The sequence below is a fragment of the Notolepis coatsorum genome, assembly GCF_963971535.1.
Source record: "Notolepis coatsorum genome assembly, chromosome: 17".
NCBI lineage: Eukaryota > Metazoa > Chordata > Actinopteri > Aulopiformes > Paralepididae > Notolepis > Notolepis coatsorum.
The window spans coordinates 105,827,586-105,844,595 of NC_140181.1; the positions used below are offsets into that span (position 1 = coordinate 105,827,586).

The window sequence follows — 17,010 nt, forward strand, 5'->3', positions numbered from 1 at the left end:
CACACACACACACACACACACACACACACACACACACACACACACACACACACACACACGACACACACACACACACACACACACACACACTTTTAAAGGGTACATTCACATCTGTGTGATACGGATTTTGACAACTGAACGTTCTAATTCTGGTGTCAGAACGAGTCTGAGGATCAACCTGAGGGTTCAAATGCATGTTAGCTCCATCCCATAATATGCTGAGACGTGGGTCTGTTCCGTCCGTGTTGCGCTGCAGGGACTCCAACCCTCGTATCGGAGACATCCTCATGAAGCTCGCTCCCTTCATGAAGATGTACGGAGAATATGTGAAGAACTTCGACAGATCCATGGACCTGGTCAACACCTGGACCCAGCGCAGCTCACAGTTCAAGAGCGTGGTCCAGAACATACAGGTGGGTGGGTGAGGGAGGGAGGGAGGGAGGGAGGGAGGGAGGGAGGGAGGGAGGGAGGGAGGGAGGGAGGGAGGGAGTGAGTGAGTGAGTGAGTGAGTGAGTGAGTGAGTGAGTGAGTGAGTGAGTGAGTGAGTGAGTGAGTGAGTGAGTGAGTGAGTGAGTGAGTGAGTGAGTGAGTGAGTGAGTGAGTGAGTGAGTGAGTGAGTGAGTGAGTGAGTGAGTGAGTGAGTGAGTGAGTGAGTGAGTGAGTGAGTGAGTGAGTGAGTGAGTGAGTGAGGGAGGGAGGGAGGGAGGGAGGGAGGGAGGGAGGGAGGGAGGGAGGGAGGGAGGGAGGGAGGGAGGGAGGGAGGGAGTGAGTGAGTGAGTGAGTGAGTGAGTGAGTGAGTGAGTGAGTGAGTGAGTGAGTGAGTGAGTGAGTGAGTGAGTGAGTGAGTGAGTGAGTGAGTGAGTGAGTGAGTGAGTGAGTGAGTGAGTGAGTGAGTGAGTGAGTGAGTGAGTGAGTGAGTGAGTGAGTGAGTGAGTGAGTGAGTGAGTGAGTGAGTGAGTGAGTGAGTGAGTGAGTGAGTGAGTATTGGCCCTCAATTCAAAAGGTAGTTTATGTTGCTGCATCTCTCCATAGAAGTTTGAGTAATTCTATATGTTTGTGACAAATCAGTAAAGATGTGTGTGTGTGTCTCTCTGTGTGTGTCTCTCTGTGTGTGTCTCTCTGTGTGTGTGCGTGTGTGTGTCCGTCCCAACAGAAACAGGATGTGTGTGGGAACCTAACGCTGCAGCATCACATGTTGGAACCTGTCCAAAGGATTCCTCGCTACGAGATGCTGCTCAAAGACTACCTGAAGAAACTGCACGAGGACACCCTGGACAAGAAGGATGCTGAGAGTGAGTCCTCCCTGTTTAACTCCCTGTTTAACTCCCTGTTTAACTCCCTGTTTAACTCCCTGGTTTAACTCCCTGGTTAACTCCCTGTTTAACTCCCTGGTTTAACTCCCTGTTACTATATCTAACATCTATAACTCAGGAAATATTCCAAATGATTTCCTAAAATCAATGTTCATTCCAATCCCAAAGACCGGAAGAGCCACAGAATGCAACAATTACAGGACTATCAGTTTGATATCTCATGCATCAAAAGTACTCCTGAAAATCATCAAGAACAGAATAGAACCCATAATTGAACATCAGCTCTCGGATAGCCAAATGGGTTTTCGCAAAGGAAAAGGAACAAGAGATGCAATCTGCCAACTCAGAATCATTGGTGAAAAATCGATAGACCAACAGAAGAAGCTGTATATTTGCTTCATCGATTTCACGAAGGCCTTCGACAGAGTTGAACATACAATATTGATGAGAACAATGGAAGAATTCAAAATACCAGTTTCTGACCGAAGAATAATTGCCAACTTATACTGGAGGCAGAAGGCTAATGTTAGAATAGGAAAGGAGAAATCAAGAGACTTCCTGGTGGAGAAGGGTGTAAGACAAGGATGCATCTTGTCCCCTGTACTCTTTAATATGTACAGTGAATCACTGATGAAAAAAGGTCTGAGAGGAGGGAAAGGAGTAAAACTTGGCGAAGAGAACATCACCAATATAAGATACGCGGATGACACTGCTATAGTCTGTAACTGTCAAGAAGATCTACAGGACATGATGAATAAGCTGAATGTCGAATGCAAAAACTATGGAATGTCGCTAAACACAAAGAAAACTAAAGTAATGATCATTGAAAAAACACCAGGAACTGTTTGTAAAATACAGGTGGATGGAGAAAAACTTGAACAAGTGAAGGAGTACATGTACCTTGGAAGCTGGATCAGTGAAGGTGGAAGAGCTAACATGGACATTAAGAGAAGAACCGGAATTGCAAAGAGCGCGTTCTGGAACCATAAAGAATTATTGAGACGAAACATAAGTTGGAAAACGAAGACCACCAGGGCCCTCATGTATCAACGTGACGTACGCACAGATATGTGCTTAAGCCGTGCGTACGACCATTTCTAAGCAAAGTGTGGGATCTATCAATTTGAACTTGTGCTTGACTTTGTGCTTATGTCTACGCACAGCTCTGAGCATGCTTAGCTGACGCCCAGTGGTAGAATATCGTTACTACTGGCGTGTTCAACTTCTGTATGACCCGTAATTCATATAGTTCATTGTAAAATAGCGACAGTAGTGTAATTATAACGGACTCATGCGGGAACAAGAGGTTGGCTTGCTTGTTTGGCACGGGGGGCAGAAGCAGAACACCCACCTCCAAACGCCATTAAATATGGTTTCAAATAAAAAGCGACATACTATTATTTTGTGTCATGTTTCCAAATAAGATTGGCCACAACGGAATGCTTTCTACTTCAATTTGTTGATTAGAATAGATTACCTCGCTCCGTTGAAACTTCACTGAGCTCAGCACACAGACATGATAATAATAATAACAACAACAATAATAATAATAGCTTCATTTTACATAGCGCCTTTCAAGAGACCCATGCAAGGTCGCTTTACATAGATGGGGGGGGGGGGGGATAACAAAGTAATAAAGATAGTGGACAGACTATGTAAATATGATGATGGGATTCAAGTTCGCGTTTTTATTGATCATAGGCATGCTGTCAGAGTATGGTGTCATAATCAAACATTCTAGAACATTTGTCGTCACAGATCATGTCATAATAGAACATAGTGTGCACGAGCCTTAGCGTAGAAGCAAGGTGATATTTATCATGACAGGTGTGCGTAGGACCTGTGTACGCACGTGTGGTAAATCCCGTTTTTTTTGTGCGTGCACACATTCTAAATTCTGTGCTTACGTGTGGAAATAGAACATTTTCTGAGGAAACTTGATAAATGAAAGCCCAGGATTTTGGAAACGTATGTTATGTCAGTCTTTTCATACGGAGCAGAAGCATGGACGCTGAATGAAGAGGCAAAGAGGATGATAGACTCTTTTGAAATGTGGACGCTGAGGAAGATGCTGAAGATAACATGGAAGGATAAGATCAAGAATGAGGAGGTACTGAGAAGAGCGGATATGCAAGGAGGACAGCTGCTGGAGAGGCTGAAAAAGAGAAAGATGGAGTTGTGCGGGCATGTTCTGAGAGGATCCAGCGGGGAGATGTTCAAGAAGGTGGTGATGGGGAAGGTGGATGGAAAGAGAGGAAGTGGAAGACCAAGAAGAGGCTGGGTAGACGACGTCTGTGATTGGAGCGGAGTGAGAGGCGGAGTCACAGAGTTGGAGAGAAGAAGTGGGGACAGAATGGGTTGGAGAGTGATAGGCAACCTTCGGAACGAAGAAGCCACCTAATGATGATGATTAACTCCCTGGTTAACTCCCTTAACTCCCTGTTTAACTCCCTGTTTAACTCCCTGTAACTCCCTGGTTAACTCCCTGTCTAACTCCCTGTTTAACTCCCTGTTTAACTCCCTGTCTAACTCCCTGTTTAACTCCCTGTCTAACTCCCTGTTTAACTCCCTGGTTAACTCCCTGTCTAACTCCCTGTTTAACTCCCTGTTTAACTCCCTGTTTAACTCCCTGTTTAACTCCCTGTTTAACTCCCTGTCTAACTCCCTGGTTAACTCCCTGTTTAACTCCCTGTCTAACTCCCTGGTTAACTCCCTGTTTAACTCCCTGTTTAACTCCCTGTTTAACTCCCTGGTTAACTCCCTGTCTAACTCCCTGTTTAACTCCCTGTTTAACTCCCTGTCTAACTCCCTGTTTAACTCCCTGGTTAACTCCCTGTTTAACTCCCTGTTTAACTCCCTGTCTAACTCCCTGTTTAACTCCCTGTTTAACTCCCTGTCTAACTCCCTGTTTAACTCCCTGTTTAACTCCCTGTTTAACTCCCTGTTTAACTCCCTGGTTAACTCCCTGTTTAACTCCCTGGTTTCCCTCCCTGTTAAACTCCCTGTTTAACGTCTTAAGGGGTCCCCACACGGCGAGCGATTTTAGCCAGGCGACCGATTTTTTTTGCGAGCCGACAGGCAGAATTGTATCGCCTTCATTGTTATGAATGAGAGAACCCACACGGCAGGAGATTCTGAAGCGATGGTCGCGCAGCTATTTCTGTCGCCTCGCTCAAAATCGCCTCGATCCTATTTTTGGAGGCGACGGCAGGCAGGACAATGAGGAAATAACATGACTTCTACAGTAGTAGTACAGAACAGTTCTACTGGTGTATCATTTGTACACCATTAATGTATCATTCAATACATTCATTGATCAATAACCTCCGTATTATTACCATGCTACTTATGTTCATTATTATTAACGGGAACAATTTAAATAAATAACGTTAGTTTGAGAAGCTGTAGTGGCCGCTTGTCATTAACTAATAAATGAACAATGCGCCACGATGCACCTACTAGATGTTTTTATACTCAAGTCAAGTCAAGTCAAGAGTTTTAATTGTCACGGCATACAGGTATACAATGAAATGCGGGTGGTCTTGCCCGCAACGATGTGCAATACAGTGGTACTGTTATGGTTTGTAACCGACCCCAATCGCACAACACAAGACAGGTATGATGGTTTGCCAAGAAACAGATATTTATTGTGAACAGGGAAAAAGGGCACTGTCCCTTTAAGGGAGAAAACACAAAACACTGGAAAAACACAAGAGGGGAAGGTAAGGTGCCTTTAAGAGGCGGGCAGGAAAAGGGAACACTATAGGAAAGTAAGGGAACGCCTAAGGGAAGGTTAAGGGAACGCCTTGGGACAGAGGAACTAGAGACTAGGTAAACCAGGGACAAGGAGAACTAGGGAGAGAGGACTAGGGACTAGGAGAGCTAGGGATAGAGGACTAGGGACTAGGAGAACTAGGGATAGAGGACTAGGGACTAGGAGAACTAGGGAAAGAGGACTAGGGACTAGGAGAACTAGGGATAGAGGACTAGGGACTAGGTGGAACTAGAAGGGGAGAACTTGGGACAGAGGGGACTGAGGCCCGCGGAGGCGGGCTGGGGTACAGGGAGGAACTGGGGACTGGTGGGAAAACATCTGGGCCGCTCTGCAGGACAGAGGAGAGAGTTAATGCACAAAAGGGAAAAAACAGAGCAGGTGCAGAACAGTCCAAATAACAAAGTGAACAAAGTAATAATATCTTCGTGTGACAAACACACAGGGGGAGATGTAAAGTCCAAAAATACTATTCTAAGTGAGAACCAAAAAACAGAGGCATTACGCTGGGAGATGAAATGTCCAAACTAACTAACAGAGGCAATACGCTGGGAGATGAAATGTCCAAACTAACTAACAGAGGCAATACGCTGGGAGATGAAATGTCCAAACTAACTAACAGAGGCAATACGCTGGGAGAGTGACATCACAATCAAACTCACCCAGGCGTATGCGTAAAGGTACAGGAACAGCAGCGGGAACGGGGGCAAGAGGCATTACGCTGAGTGAGTGACATCACAATCAAAACTCACCCAGGCGTATGCGTAAAGGTAAAGGGGCAGCAGCGGGAACGGGGGCAAGGGCACTACGCTGAGTGAGTGACATCACAATCAAAACTCACCCAGGCGTATGCGTAAAGGTACGGGGACAGCAGCGGGAACGGGGGGCAAGGGCACTACGCTGGGTGAGTGACATCACAATCAAAACTCACCCAGGCGCATGCGTAATGGTACAGGGACAGCAACGGGAACGAAGGCATCGCCACCGGGGCGGCTGGCTGTCCGAGCCGAGGGAGAGAGTGCTGGAACAGTGGCGGTGACGAGGGCATCGTCCACCGGGTAGCCGCTGTCGGAGCCGAGGAACAGAGTGCGCGCCACACCTTGGTGTGCGCGTCGGAACAGGGAGCTGGAACAGTGGCGGTGGCGAGGATGTCGTCCACCGGGTAGCCACTGTCGGAGCCGAGGAACAGAGTGCGCGCCACACCTTGGTGTGCGCGTCGGAACAGGGAGCTGGAACAGTGGCGGTGGCGAGGATGTCGTCCACCGGGTAGCCACTGTCGGAGCCGAGGAACAGAGTGCGCGCCACACCTTGGTGTGCGCGTCGGAACAGGGAGCTGGAACAGTGGCGGTGGCGAGGATGTCGTCCACCGGGTAGCCACTGTCGGAGCCGAGGAACAGAGTGGCGCGCCACACCTTGGTGTGCGCGTCGGAACAGAGAGACGCATCGGGGTGCGTCTGCCAGGAGGAGTGTGCCAAGCACGAAGGTCTGGAAGATGCGCGTCGGCGCGCTGAGGTCTGGAGAGCGTGCCAAGCTCGAAGGTCTGGAAGATGCGCGTCAGAGCGCTGGTACGGAGGAGCGTGCCAAGCTCGAAGGTCTGGAAGATGCGCGTCTGTGCGCCGGTACGGAGGAGCGTGCCAAGCTCGAAGGTCTGGAAGATGCGCGTCAGTGCGCTGGTACGGAGGAGCGTGCCAAGCTCGAAGGTCTGGAAGATGCGCGTTGCGCGCTGGTCTGGAGAGCGTGCCAAGCTCGAGCGTCCTTGGAAGATGCGCGTTGCGCGCTGTGGACTGGAGAGCGTCTGCGCTGGTCTGGATGTGCGTCAGGACGACAGCTGCGCGGGGGGTCTGAAGTGGATGACTGGGATGCCTCCCGTGGAAGTCTAGGGAGCGCAGACCAGTCCCACTCTCAGGCAACGGCGACAGCAGGCGAAGGCTGGAGCAAACATCTCGACGCCGGAGAATGGAACAGCATAGGCAGACAGAGGATCTCCCGAAAGAGTCTAGATGTTTAGAGAAAATGACTCGGCAAGTATACAACACGACCCCACGCCAAAACGAGGGGAAGCGCCCTGGTATTTAAAGCCCACAGGGGGACTAATTAGCCTGCCACCACAGGTGCGAGAGATAATAGAATATCAAACAGGTGTGGCCACTAAGGGTAAGGAACGAGAGGGTGGGGGCTAGAGAGAGTGAGTAGGGAATTCCTAACAGTAGGCTTAAAGAAGACAGAGAATAGGGAATTCCTAACAGTAGGCTTAAAGAAGACAGAGAAAAGGTAGTGAGCAGCGGGCAAAACCTCACAGTATCCCCCCCTCCAACGGGAGCCACCCGGCGACCCAAAACAAATACAGACAGAGTGGCAGGGGGCAAAACAAGAGGTACTGGCCAAGCCAGCAGGGGAAGCCACCACAAGAGTGGGGCTAGCAAAAGAAACAGGGTCGCCGAGGGGTAACTAGGGTAGCAGAGGGGCAACTGGGGGAACTGGTCTAGAGGAACTGGGTCTAGAGAACTAGTCTAGAGGAACTGGTCTAGAGAACTGGTCTAGAGAACTGGTCTAGAGAACTGGGCTAGAGAACCGGGCTAGAGAACTGGTCTAGAGAACTGGTTTAGAGAACTGGTCTAGAGAACTGGTCTAGAGGAACTGGGTCTAGAGAACTGAGGGGCAAGCAGGGTAGCAAAGGGTTAACCATGGAAGCACCGGGAAAGGGCTAGCAGAGGGAAGGTTAGCTGCCAGGGCACTGATAGCTACAGGGCCTATGCTAGCTGTACTGCTACATTAACATAGAGGCTGCGCAAGCTGCCGGAGCCAGGCTAGCAGAGGGAAAGGGTAGCTGCCAGGGCACTGATAGCTACAGGGCCTATGCTAGCTGTACTGCTACATCAACATAGAGGCTGCGCTAGCTGCCGGAGCTAGGCTGGCAGACAGGGCTGGACCAGCATGAGAGCACAAGCTAGCTGGAAGGACAGTCCTAGCTGTGTGAGAAAAACTGACCTTGCTAGCTGAAAGGGCAGTCCTAGCAGTGGGATAAACTACACAAAAAGGTGGAGGCCATGCAGAGGGACCGGGTTAGCTGCTTGGGCCTGGCTAGCTACAGGGCCTATGCCAGCTGCAAGGCTGCATTAACATAGAGGCTGTGCTAACAGCCGGGGCCAAGCTAGCAGACCGGGGCTCTGCTGAGGGACTGGGTTAGCCGCCAGGGCATGGCTAGCTACAGGGGGATCAAACAGGGCAAAACGGGAAGCAAACAGGGGAGCTAACCGGGGAGACTAACAAGCTAAACAGGGGAGTAACAGGCCAACAAGGGAGCTAAACAGGACTAACAGGGAAGCTAAACGGGGCTAACAGGGGAGCTAGAGGGAACAAGAAAAAAAAAGGCAAACTCAACATACGCCGTCTGTGCTGGCTGGGGTCGTCGATTTGGTGGGGTCGTACTGTTATGGTTTGTAACCGACCCCAATCGCACAACACAAGACAGGTATGATGGTTTGCCAAGAAACAGATATTTATTGTGAACAGGGAAAAAGGGCACTGTCCCTTTAAGGGAGAAAACACAAAACACTGGAAAAACACAAGAGGGGAAGGTAAGGTGCCTTTAAGAGGCGGGCAGGAAAAGGGAACACTATAGGAAAGTAAGGGAACGCCTAAGGGAAGGTTAAGGGAACGCCTTGGGACAGAGGAACTAGAGACTAGGTAAACCAGGGACAAGGAGAACTAGGGAGAGAGGACTAGGGACTAGGAGAGCTAGGGATAGAGGACTAGGGACTAGGAGAACTAGGGATAGAGGACTAGGGACTAGGAGAACTAGGGAAAGAGGACTAGGGACTAGGAGAACTAGGGATAGAGGACTAGGGACTAGGTGGAACTAGAAGGGGAGAACTTGGGACAGAGGGGACTGAGGCCCGCGGAGGCGGGCTGGGGTACAGGGAGGAACTGGGGACTGGTGGGAAAACATCTGGGCCGCTCTGCAGGACAGAGGAGAGAGTTAATGCACAAAAGGGAAAAAACAGAGCAGGTGCAGAACAGTCCAAATAACAAAGTGAACAAAGTAATAATATCTTCGTGTGACAAACACACAGGGGGAGATGTAAAGTCCAAAAATACTATTCTAAGTGAGAACCAAAAAACAGAGGCATTACGCTGGGAGATGAAATGTCCAAACTAACTAACAGAGGCAATACGCTGGGAGATGAAATGTCCAAACTAACTAACAGAGGCAATACGCTGGGAGATGAAATGTCCAAACTAACTAACAGAGGCAATACGCTGGGAGAGTGACATCACAATCAAACTCACCCAGGCGTATGCGTAAAGGTACAGGAACAGCAGCGGGAACGGGGGCAAGAGGCATTACGCTGAGTGAGTGACATCACAATCAAAACTCACCCAGGCGTATGCGTAAAGGTAAAGGGGCAGCAGCGGGAACGGGGGCAAGGGCACTACGCTGAGTGAGTGACATCACAATCAAAACTCACCCAGGCGTATGCGTAAAGGTACGGGGACAGCAGCGGGAACGGGGGGCAAGGGCACTACGCTGGGTGAGTGACATCACAATCAAAACTCACCCAGGCGCATGCGTAATGGTACAGGGACAGCAACGGGAACGAAGGCATCGCCACCGGGGCGGCTGGCTGTCCGAGCCGAGGGAGAGAGTGCTGGAACAGTGGCGGTGACGAGGGCATCGTCCACCGGGTAGCCGCTGTCGGAGCCGAGGAACAGAGTGCTGGAACAGTGGCGGTGACGAGGGCATCGTCCACCGGGTAGCCGCTGTCGGAGCCGAGGAACAGAGTGCGCGCCACACCTTGGTGTGCGCGTCGGAACAGGGAGCTGGAACAGTGGCGGTGGCGAGGATGTCGTCCACCGGGTAGCCACTGTCGGAGCCGAGGAACAGAGTGCGCGCCACACCTTGGTGTGCGCGTCGGAACAGGGAGCTGGAACAGTGGCGGTGGCGAGGATGTCGTCCACCGGGTAGCCACTGTCGGAGCCGAGGAACAGAGTGCGCGCCACACCTTGGTGTGCGCGTCGGAACAGGGAGCTGGAACAGTGGCGGTGGCGAGGATGTCGTCCACCGGGTAGCCACTGTCGGAGCCGAGGAACAGAGTGGCGCGCCACACCTTGGTGTGCGCGTCGGAACAGAGAGACGCATCGGGGTGCGTCTGCCAGGAGGAGTGTGCCAAGCACGAAGGTCTGGAAGATGCGCGTCGGCGCGCTGAGGTCTGGAGAGCGTGCCAAGCTCGAAGGTCTGGAAGATGCGCGTCAGAGCGCTGGTACGGAGGAGCGTGCCAAGCTCGAAGGTCTGGAAGATGCGCGTCTGTGCGCCGGTACGGAGGAGCGTGCCAAGCTCGAAGGTCTGGAAGATGCGCGTCAGTGCGCTGGTACGGAGGAGCGTGCCAAGCTCGAAGGTCTGGAAGATGCGCGTTGCGCGCTGGTCTGGAGAGCGTGCCAAGCTCGAGCGTCCTTGGAAGATGCGCGTTGCGCGCTGTGGACTGGAGAGCGTCTGCGCTGGTCTGGATGTGCGTCAGGACGACAGCTGCGCGGGGGGTCTGAAGTGGATGACTGGGATGCCTCCCGTGGAAGTCTAGGGAGCGCAGACCAGTCCCACTCTCAGGCAACGGCGACAGCAGGCGAAGGCTGGAGCAAACATCTCGACGCCGGAGAATGGAACAGCATAGGCAGACAGAGGATCTCCCGAAAGAGTCTAGATGTTTAGAGAAAATGACTCGGCAAGTATACAACACGACCCCACGCCAAAACGAGGGGAAGCGCCCTGGTATTTAAAGCCCACAGGGGGACTAATTAGCCTGCCACCACAGGTGCGAGAGATAATAGAATATCAAACAGGTGTGGCCACTAAGGGTAAGGAACGAGAGGGTGGGGGCTAGAGAGAGTGAGTAGGGAATTCCTAACAGTAGGCTTAAAGAAGACAGAGAATAGGGAATTCCTAACAGTAGGCTTAAAGAAGACAGAGAAAAGGTAGTGAGCAGCGGGCAAAACCTCACAGGTACACATATAATAGAATCAAAAAATGAAAAAACAACATTGTGCAGTAAACAGGTAACAGGTAACATGGAGTGACATCTCGGTATCTGTACATAGTTATTTACAGAGCATCTGGGACATGCTAGTTAGCTTTGGTAGTGGTAACAAAAGAAGTTGTGGATGTTGACAGAGTTTAATGTCCAGGCTGCAGCTGATGTAGTTTGTAAGGTTTATTGTCCAAAGAAAATTATGGTTGAGAACAAAACAGTTTGCGTCTTCCGTGAAAAATACACTCTCTCAGCAGCTGCATAACAATACTTGTCCAATCGTTGGTAATGAACGTATCGTAGCGATCAGACATGCAGTAATGTCAGGAAGAATGAGGAGAGGTTGTATTCGTATATGGTGGTTTAATTCCAGCTCAATATGGGTTTTACAGGTTAATACTCTCTCGTACTGCACAACACAGCTACCAGCTAACCCGCTTCACAACAACCTAACGTCCGGTCCCGGCGGTCCGCCCTCCTATATCTCCCGGGGGGAAACACCCCCAGCTAAACAGAGCGACACATAGCTTATTATACCTGAGAACGGTCGCCTCTGGTGTGGGGGGCTAAGCGATTGTCATTGAGCGACAGGCGATCACATCGCCAGGCGACGTCGGTCGGCCGCCGTGTGCAGACCACTTTAAGCCCGGAGCCCCATTTTCTGAAAATCCGCCTAGAATACATACCTAAGAAAATGGAATATTGCTCCACTTCTACAAGGTACATTTGCATGTTCTTGGTGTCTAGGGACATCTATGGACCTCAGTGAATGTATTCCCAGTGTCAGAGATATTGTGTCTATTACTAGGCTTGCTTAAATTGTGATGAAACAAAGGAGAATATGAATAATGATTTTTCTTTGCATCTTTTACAGTGAATACCACCATGCTAAAAAATACCAGACATAAGAAACTGCCACTGAGCTCGTTCAGTACCCTCTTGAGATCACGTGTACAAAAAATCGAAGGAAATTAATAAAGGGAAGATGATTAAACAGAAGGTTTTGTAGATACAGTACTGAATTCTGCCATCCGGACCCATGCAATTTGAAATATTATTATAGAATATAGAATATGAGGCCTATAAATTACGTTATTATAGCCCACTTGCACACTATGGATCGGGCCAAATCTACTCTTTCCAATGGCAGAGTTCAATTTGGATTTAGTATCACCAGGCATGCATGAAGAACAGAGAATGAAATCTACTGTATGTACAGTAGGTTTTTTATTCTTGCAACAGCTCCGCCATTCTTCAACTGATTTAAAATCGGATGGTTGCAAAATGTTCAAAATAGGGGAGACAAACTAACTGCGCTCCAATATATGCCAATAACGTTCACTTTTGTGGTATATAATCCTGGGTAATAAGAGAAATAAAAAAAAATTCATACACTAGTCATTTGTTTGAAGGCAGCTAGAGGCCGTTGGGAAGTGTAGTTTTTAAGTAGTTGTTATATATCTTGTTATAGATCTTGTTACAGATCTGGTTATAGATCTGGTTATAGATGTGGTTCTAGACACCGTGAGTCTGCTCACCCCAGCAGGATGCAGCAGTGGTTGTTCTGCAGGACACGGAGGAGAGGTGATGTTGTTGAGACGTCTCTCGTTACCAGTGTTGGGCAAGTTACTTTTAAAAAGTAACTAGTTACAGTTACTAGTTACTTCTTCCAAAAAGTTACTAAATTACTTACTCAGTTACAAATTATAAAAGTAAGTAGTTACTTCAGAAAGTAACTATTGCGTTACTTTCAAGTAATTTTTTTTACATAAACAACATACACAAATCTAAACTATTTTAATGTTGCTGTGGGACAAAGTGAGACTAGCCTCCAATCAAATGCCATGTATGTAGATATTATTATAATTACTATGTTTATATAGTGGATCATACAAATACAATAGATGTTTTGGAACTTTTGATATCATGTATTGCCCCTCAACAGGCCACAACTGGGCAACATTAAATTATGCTTGTTAAGCACTATACCAAAAATAAATAACAAATATATACTGATTGATTGAACATTTTAATGAACAGATTGCAGAATGGGTACAGTACTCCCATCACTGCTCGTTACAGACTGATCTCAAATCAGTCATATTGGCCACGTGTTCCGAGGAGATCAGTCCTATTGGCCACGTGTTCCGAGGAGATCAGTCCTATTGGCCACGTGTTCCAAGGAGTCTTGTCTTGATTAGGTTACATCACTTCCTGTCTGAGTCACTGAGTCACTCTTCACTTCCACTTCCACCCCCCAGTCTATAAATGTTTATTCTATGTTATTATGGAATGAATGAGATTAAAAATATATATATATAATAAATAAAAAAAATAAAAAGATAAAAAGAATAAAACTTTTATTTAATCTAATTAATGCGATAAACTGACAGCCCTAAAAATAATATTAAAATCAAGAAAGTAGACAATCCAAATAAAAAACAAAACAAAAAAAATAAAGACAATAGAATTAAGTAATTATATTACATATTTCTGTCCCTGGTGTATATGAAATAAAAACAAGAAATCTTCCACACACACACCTCTTGCCCATTACATGTATATACATACATACCAATTGTTCTGTTCTATTCTCCACCAATCCATCATCCATAGCAACACTATATTATCACCGACATCCTGTTGGCGGACCCCCCTTTGAAGGGCCCATCTGAGGCTTCTCTCCTCCACACCCCCTGCGGTGCTTTTTTTCCTATCGCTAGGTTTTTAGTGAGTCGTTCCTCACCTTCCTTGGGGAAAGTCTGGTTGCATATTTGGATTTTAGGGTGTTTTTTGTTCTTGATCTACTGTTTCTTCTCGACTTGTGGGGGCAATGGGGGGCAATTCCATGTGATCTCGGGCTCCACAAATACATTTGATTTGATTTGATTACCTACACAAAACAAACTAGAATCCTGCCACGCACTCATTTTGCACCTCAATCATCCTATTTCCCTGCTCATCCTCAGATGAACACGTCGCCTGTGTCTCTCGGGGAGGAGCGAGGGGGCGGTAGTCGCAGGCGCTTCCAGTTTTCAAACGGTCGTCAAAGCTCAGGCTTTGAGGTTTCTGTTTTTAATTTTTTCTTTTTTTAAGATTTGTTTGAATTTCTGATTTTCCCCATCTAGCTAATCAATACACTCGACAATTGAATTGATCAATTGTCAGTACAAATATTCTAGAATCTGTCATCTAGATTCTATATTCATCAATAAAGGGCCTTTGATTGTGCTTTTTTACTGTCACACTGAAACACAAACACTGTGCACCGGCATGAAAACACCAGGCGAGGAGGTTCAACGCTGTGATATAAATATACACTCTTATCTTGGTGATGAAGAGGTTTCATAATATAGCTAAATTACCCATATCAGGTCTCCCATTGTACAAACCACCACACTCCTTAACTCAACATAATGTATGTCAAACTGTCCTAATCCACTCCCTGGTCGACAGTAGTTCATCACCGTGTGTCTCTGGCCTGTCCTGTGTGTGTCTGCATGTCTCCTCTGTTTATCTAAGCTGTGATTAAGACGGCTGCCTCAGGTGCAGGAAGACATTAGCAGCACTGTGTGCTGGGACTGGCTGAAAACCAGGTTAATGCACAGTGTGTGCGTGTTTAAGATAAAGACTGTGTATGTTTGACAGTGTTGGCCTGACACTACTTAATCTTCAAACATGCATACACACTTTTCTTCTGTGCGTGGTGTATGAGTGTGTGTATTCATGCGTGTGTGTGTGTGTGTGTGTGTGTGTGTGTGTATTTGTGACGTATGCTCACGTTGCTGGTGTTTGATGATTCACAGTCCAGCTGTCGTGAAGCCATCTCACCTTCTCTTTGTCAACCTGGATTTAATGCTAACGTGCTATCCCTTTTGTGTGTGTGTGTGTGTGTGTGTGTGTGTGTGTGTGTGTGTGTGTGTGTGTGTGTGTGTGTGTGTGTGTGTGTGTGTGTGTGTGTGTGTGTGTGTGTGTGTGTGTGTGTGTGTGTGTGTGTGTGTGTGTGTGTGTGTGTGTGTGTGTGTGTGTGTGTGTGTGTGTGTGTGTGTGTGTGTGTGTGTGTGTGTGTGTGTGTGTGTTACACAGAGGCACTGGAGCTGATCTCGACCGCAGCTAATCACTCCAATGCAGCGATCAGGAAAATGGTGAGCATTGTTTACTACACTCTCTGTTTCCATCTGTCTTTCACTTCACTTCTCTGTCTTACAGGCTCATTCGAGCGCACAACACGGTTACATTACATCACATTAGATTCAGATGTGTGTCATCATGCAGCACGAGTACAGTCAGTACAACGGAAAGAAGTTGGGCATCCGACCAGAGTGCAAATGTAACAGTAAAGTGCGATAGTAATATACAATGTACAGGTGATTAAACTGGGTATATATAATATATAAATTAGTACTACTGAGTAATAGTGCTAACTCTGTATGTACAGAGGTGTAGTATGTACAATGATACAGGTATAAAGACACAATGGATGTCACTCAAGCCTTCTGTCCGCACCAACGCACCCAGCCCGCGGTGAGATGCTGCCTTGTCTGATTGGATGTGAATGAGCCACTTAGCCCGCCTTTCTAGTTCCTTTACAGAAGCTCTCTCTCAATCAATTCGATTGATTTCAAAAGATGTCCTCAGTCACCAGGAGGTTGTGTGAGGAGAGCGAGCTTCTCTCAGGGAACATGGAGGGCATTAAAACCAGGGGTGTAGCCTAGTGATGGTGTAGCGGTTAAGCCCTCCATCCCTGCGCTGAGCTAGGGTTAGTTAGGGTTAGGGTTAGGGCTGGGTTAGGGTTAGGGTTAGGGCTGGATTAGGGTTACAATTAGGGTTAGGGCTGGGCTAGGGTTGAATCTCACCTGTGTCTTCTCCACAATGTAATCCTCCCTACTGTCTATATAAAGAGAAAACACCAAGGGGACCGGACGGCCCATTGACCATAATAATATTCACACACCAACCAATTTGCTCTCACGTCGTGCTCAGGTTGGGATTCCCCGCGGGTGGAAAGGAGCACGACACAAGGGCAAAATAATCCTCCTTTAAAATAAGCGTGTAGCACGTTGATGCAGTGGTTAGCACTGTTCCCTCAAAGTAACAAGGTCCTGGGTTAGAGGCGTGCATGTTGACCAGTGTTGGGCAAGTTACTTTTAAAAAGTAACTAGTTACAGTTACTAGTTACTTCTTCCAAAAAATAACTAAGTTACTTACTCAGTTACAAATTATAAAAGTAACTAGTTACTTCAGAAAGTAACTATTGCGTTACTTTCAAGTACATTTTTTACATAAACAACATACACAAATCTTTTTTTTTTATCAACTTTTTTCTCCCATTTTCTATTTTTCTCCAATCCCAATTTCGTATCGTCCAATTCTACCCTCCCCTGTCTCGAACGCTGTTAGGCCATGCCTCCCACAAGCCGGCTGCAATGTGGACGAAGCCTTACATCACGTGTCCCCTCCGGTACTCGAGGAAGCAGCCGTCGCATCTTTGCACCTGCACAGCACGATCTCTCAGCGGCGGGGGTCTGCGTGGGAGGGACACGCCGCCCCCGTCGCTTCCTTATTCTGCTGCGCAGGCGCACCAACCGACCTGTAGGAGTCGCTGTCCACAACGTCCGATCCCCACCCACCAGCTTCCCACCCCCTAATACTGCCAATTGTATTAGTATGAACAACCAGCCAAGCTGGTAGCAATGCAGAGAGCTGGGTTCGAACCCAGCGTCTCAACATACACAAATCTAAACTATTTTAATGTTGCTGTGGGACAAAGTGAGACTAGCCTCCAATCAAATGCCATGTATGTAGATATTATAATTACTATGTTTATATAGTGGATCATACAAATACAAACACAATAGATGTTTTGGAACTTTTGATATGTATTGCCCCTCAACAGGCCACAACT

General features: G+C 47.8%; 1 protein-coding gene across 1 annotated transcript in view; it reads left to right on the forward strand.

Moving 5' to 3' along the window:
* The window catches only part of fgd (faciogenital dysplasia), a gene marked incomplete at both ends in the record, with an annotated part of 48,283 nt that overhangs the window by 28,373 nt on the left and 2,900 nt on the right, over nt 1-17,010 (forward strand). Inside the window, 3 exons of the mRNA XM_084333615.1 lie at nt 257-413; nt 1,154-1,292; nt 15,192-15,250. Coding sequence (XP_084189741.1) covers nt 257-413; nt 1,154-1,292; nt 15,192-15,250 — 355 coding nt within the window. The remainder of the gene's footprint in view (nt 1-256; nt 414-1,153; nt 1,293-15,191; nt 15,251-17,010) is intronic.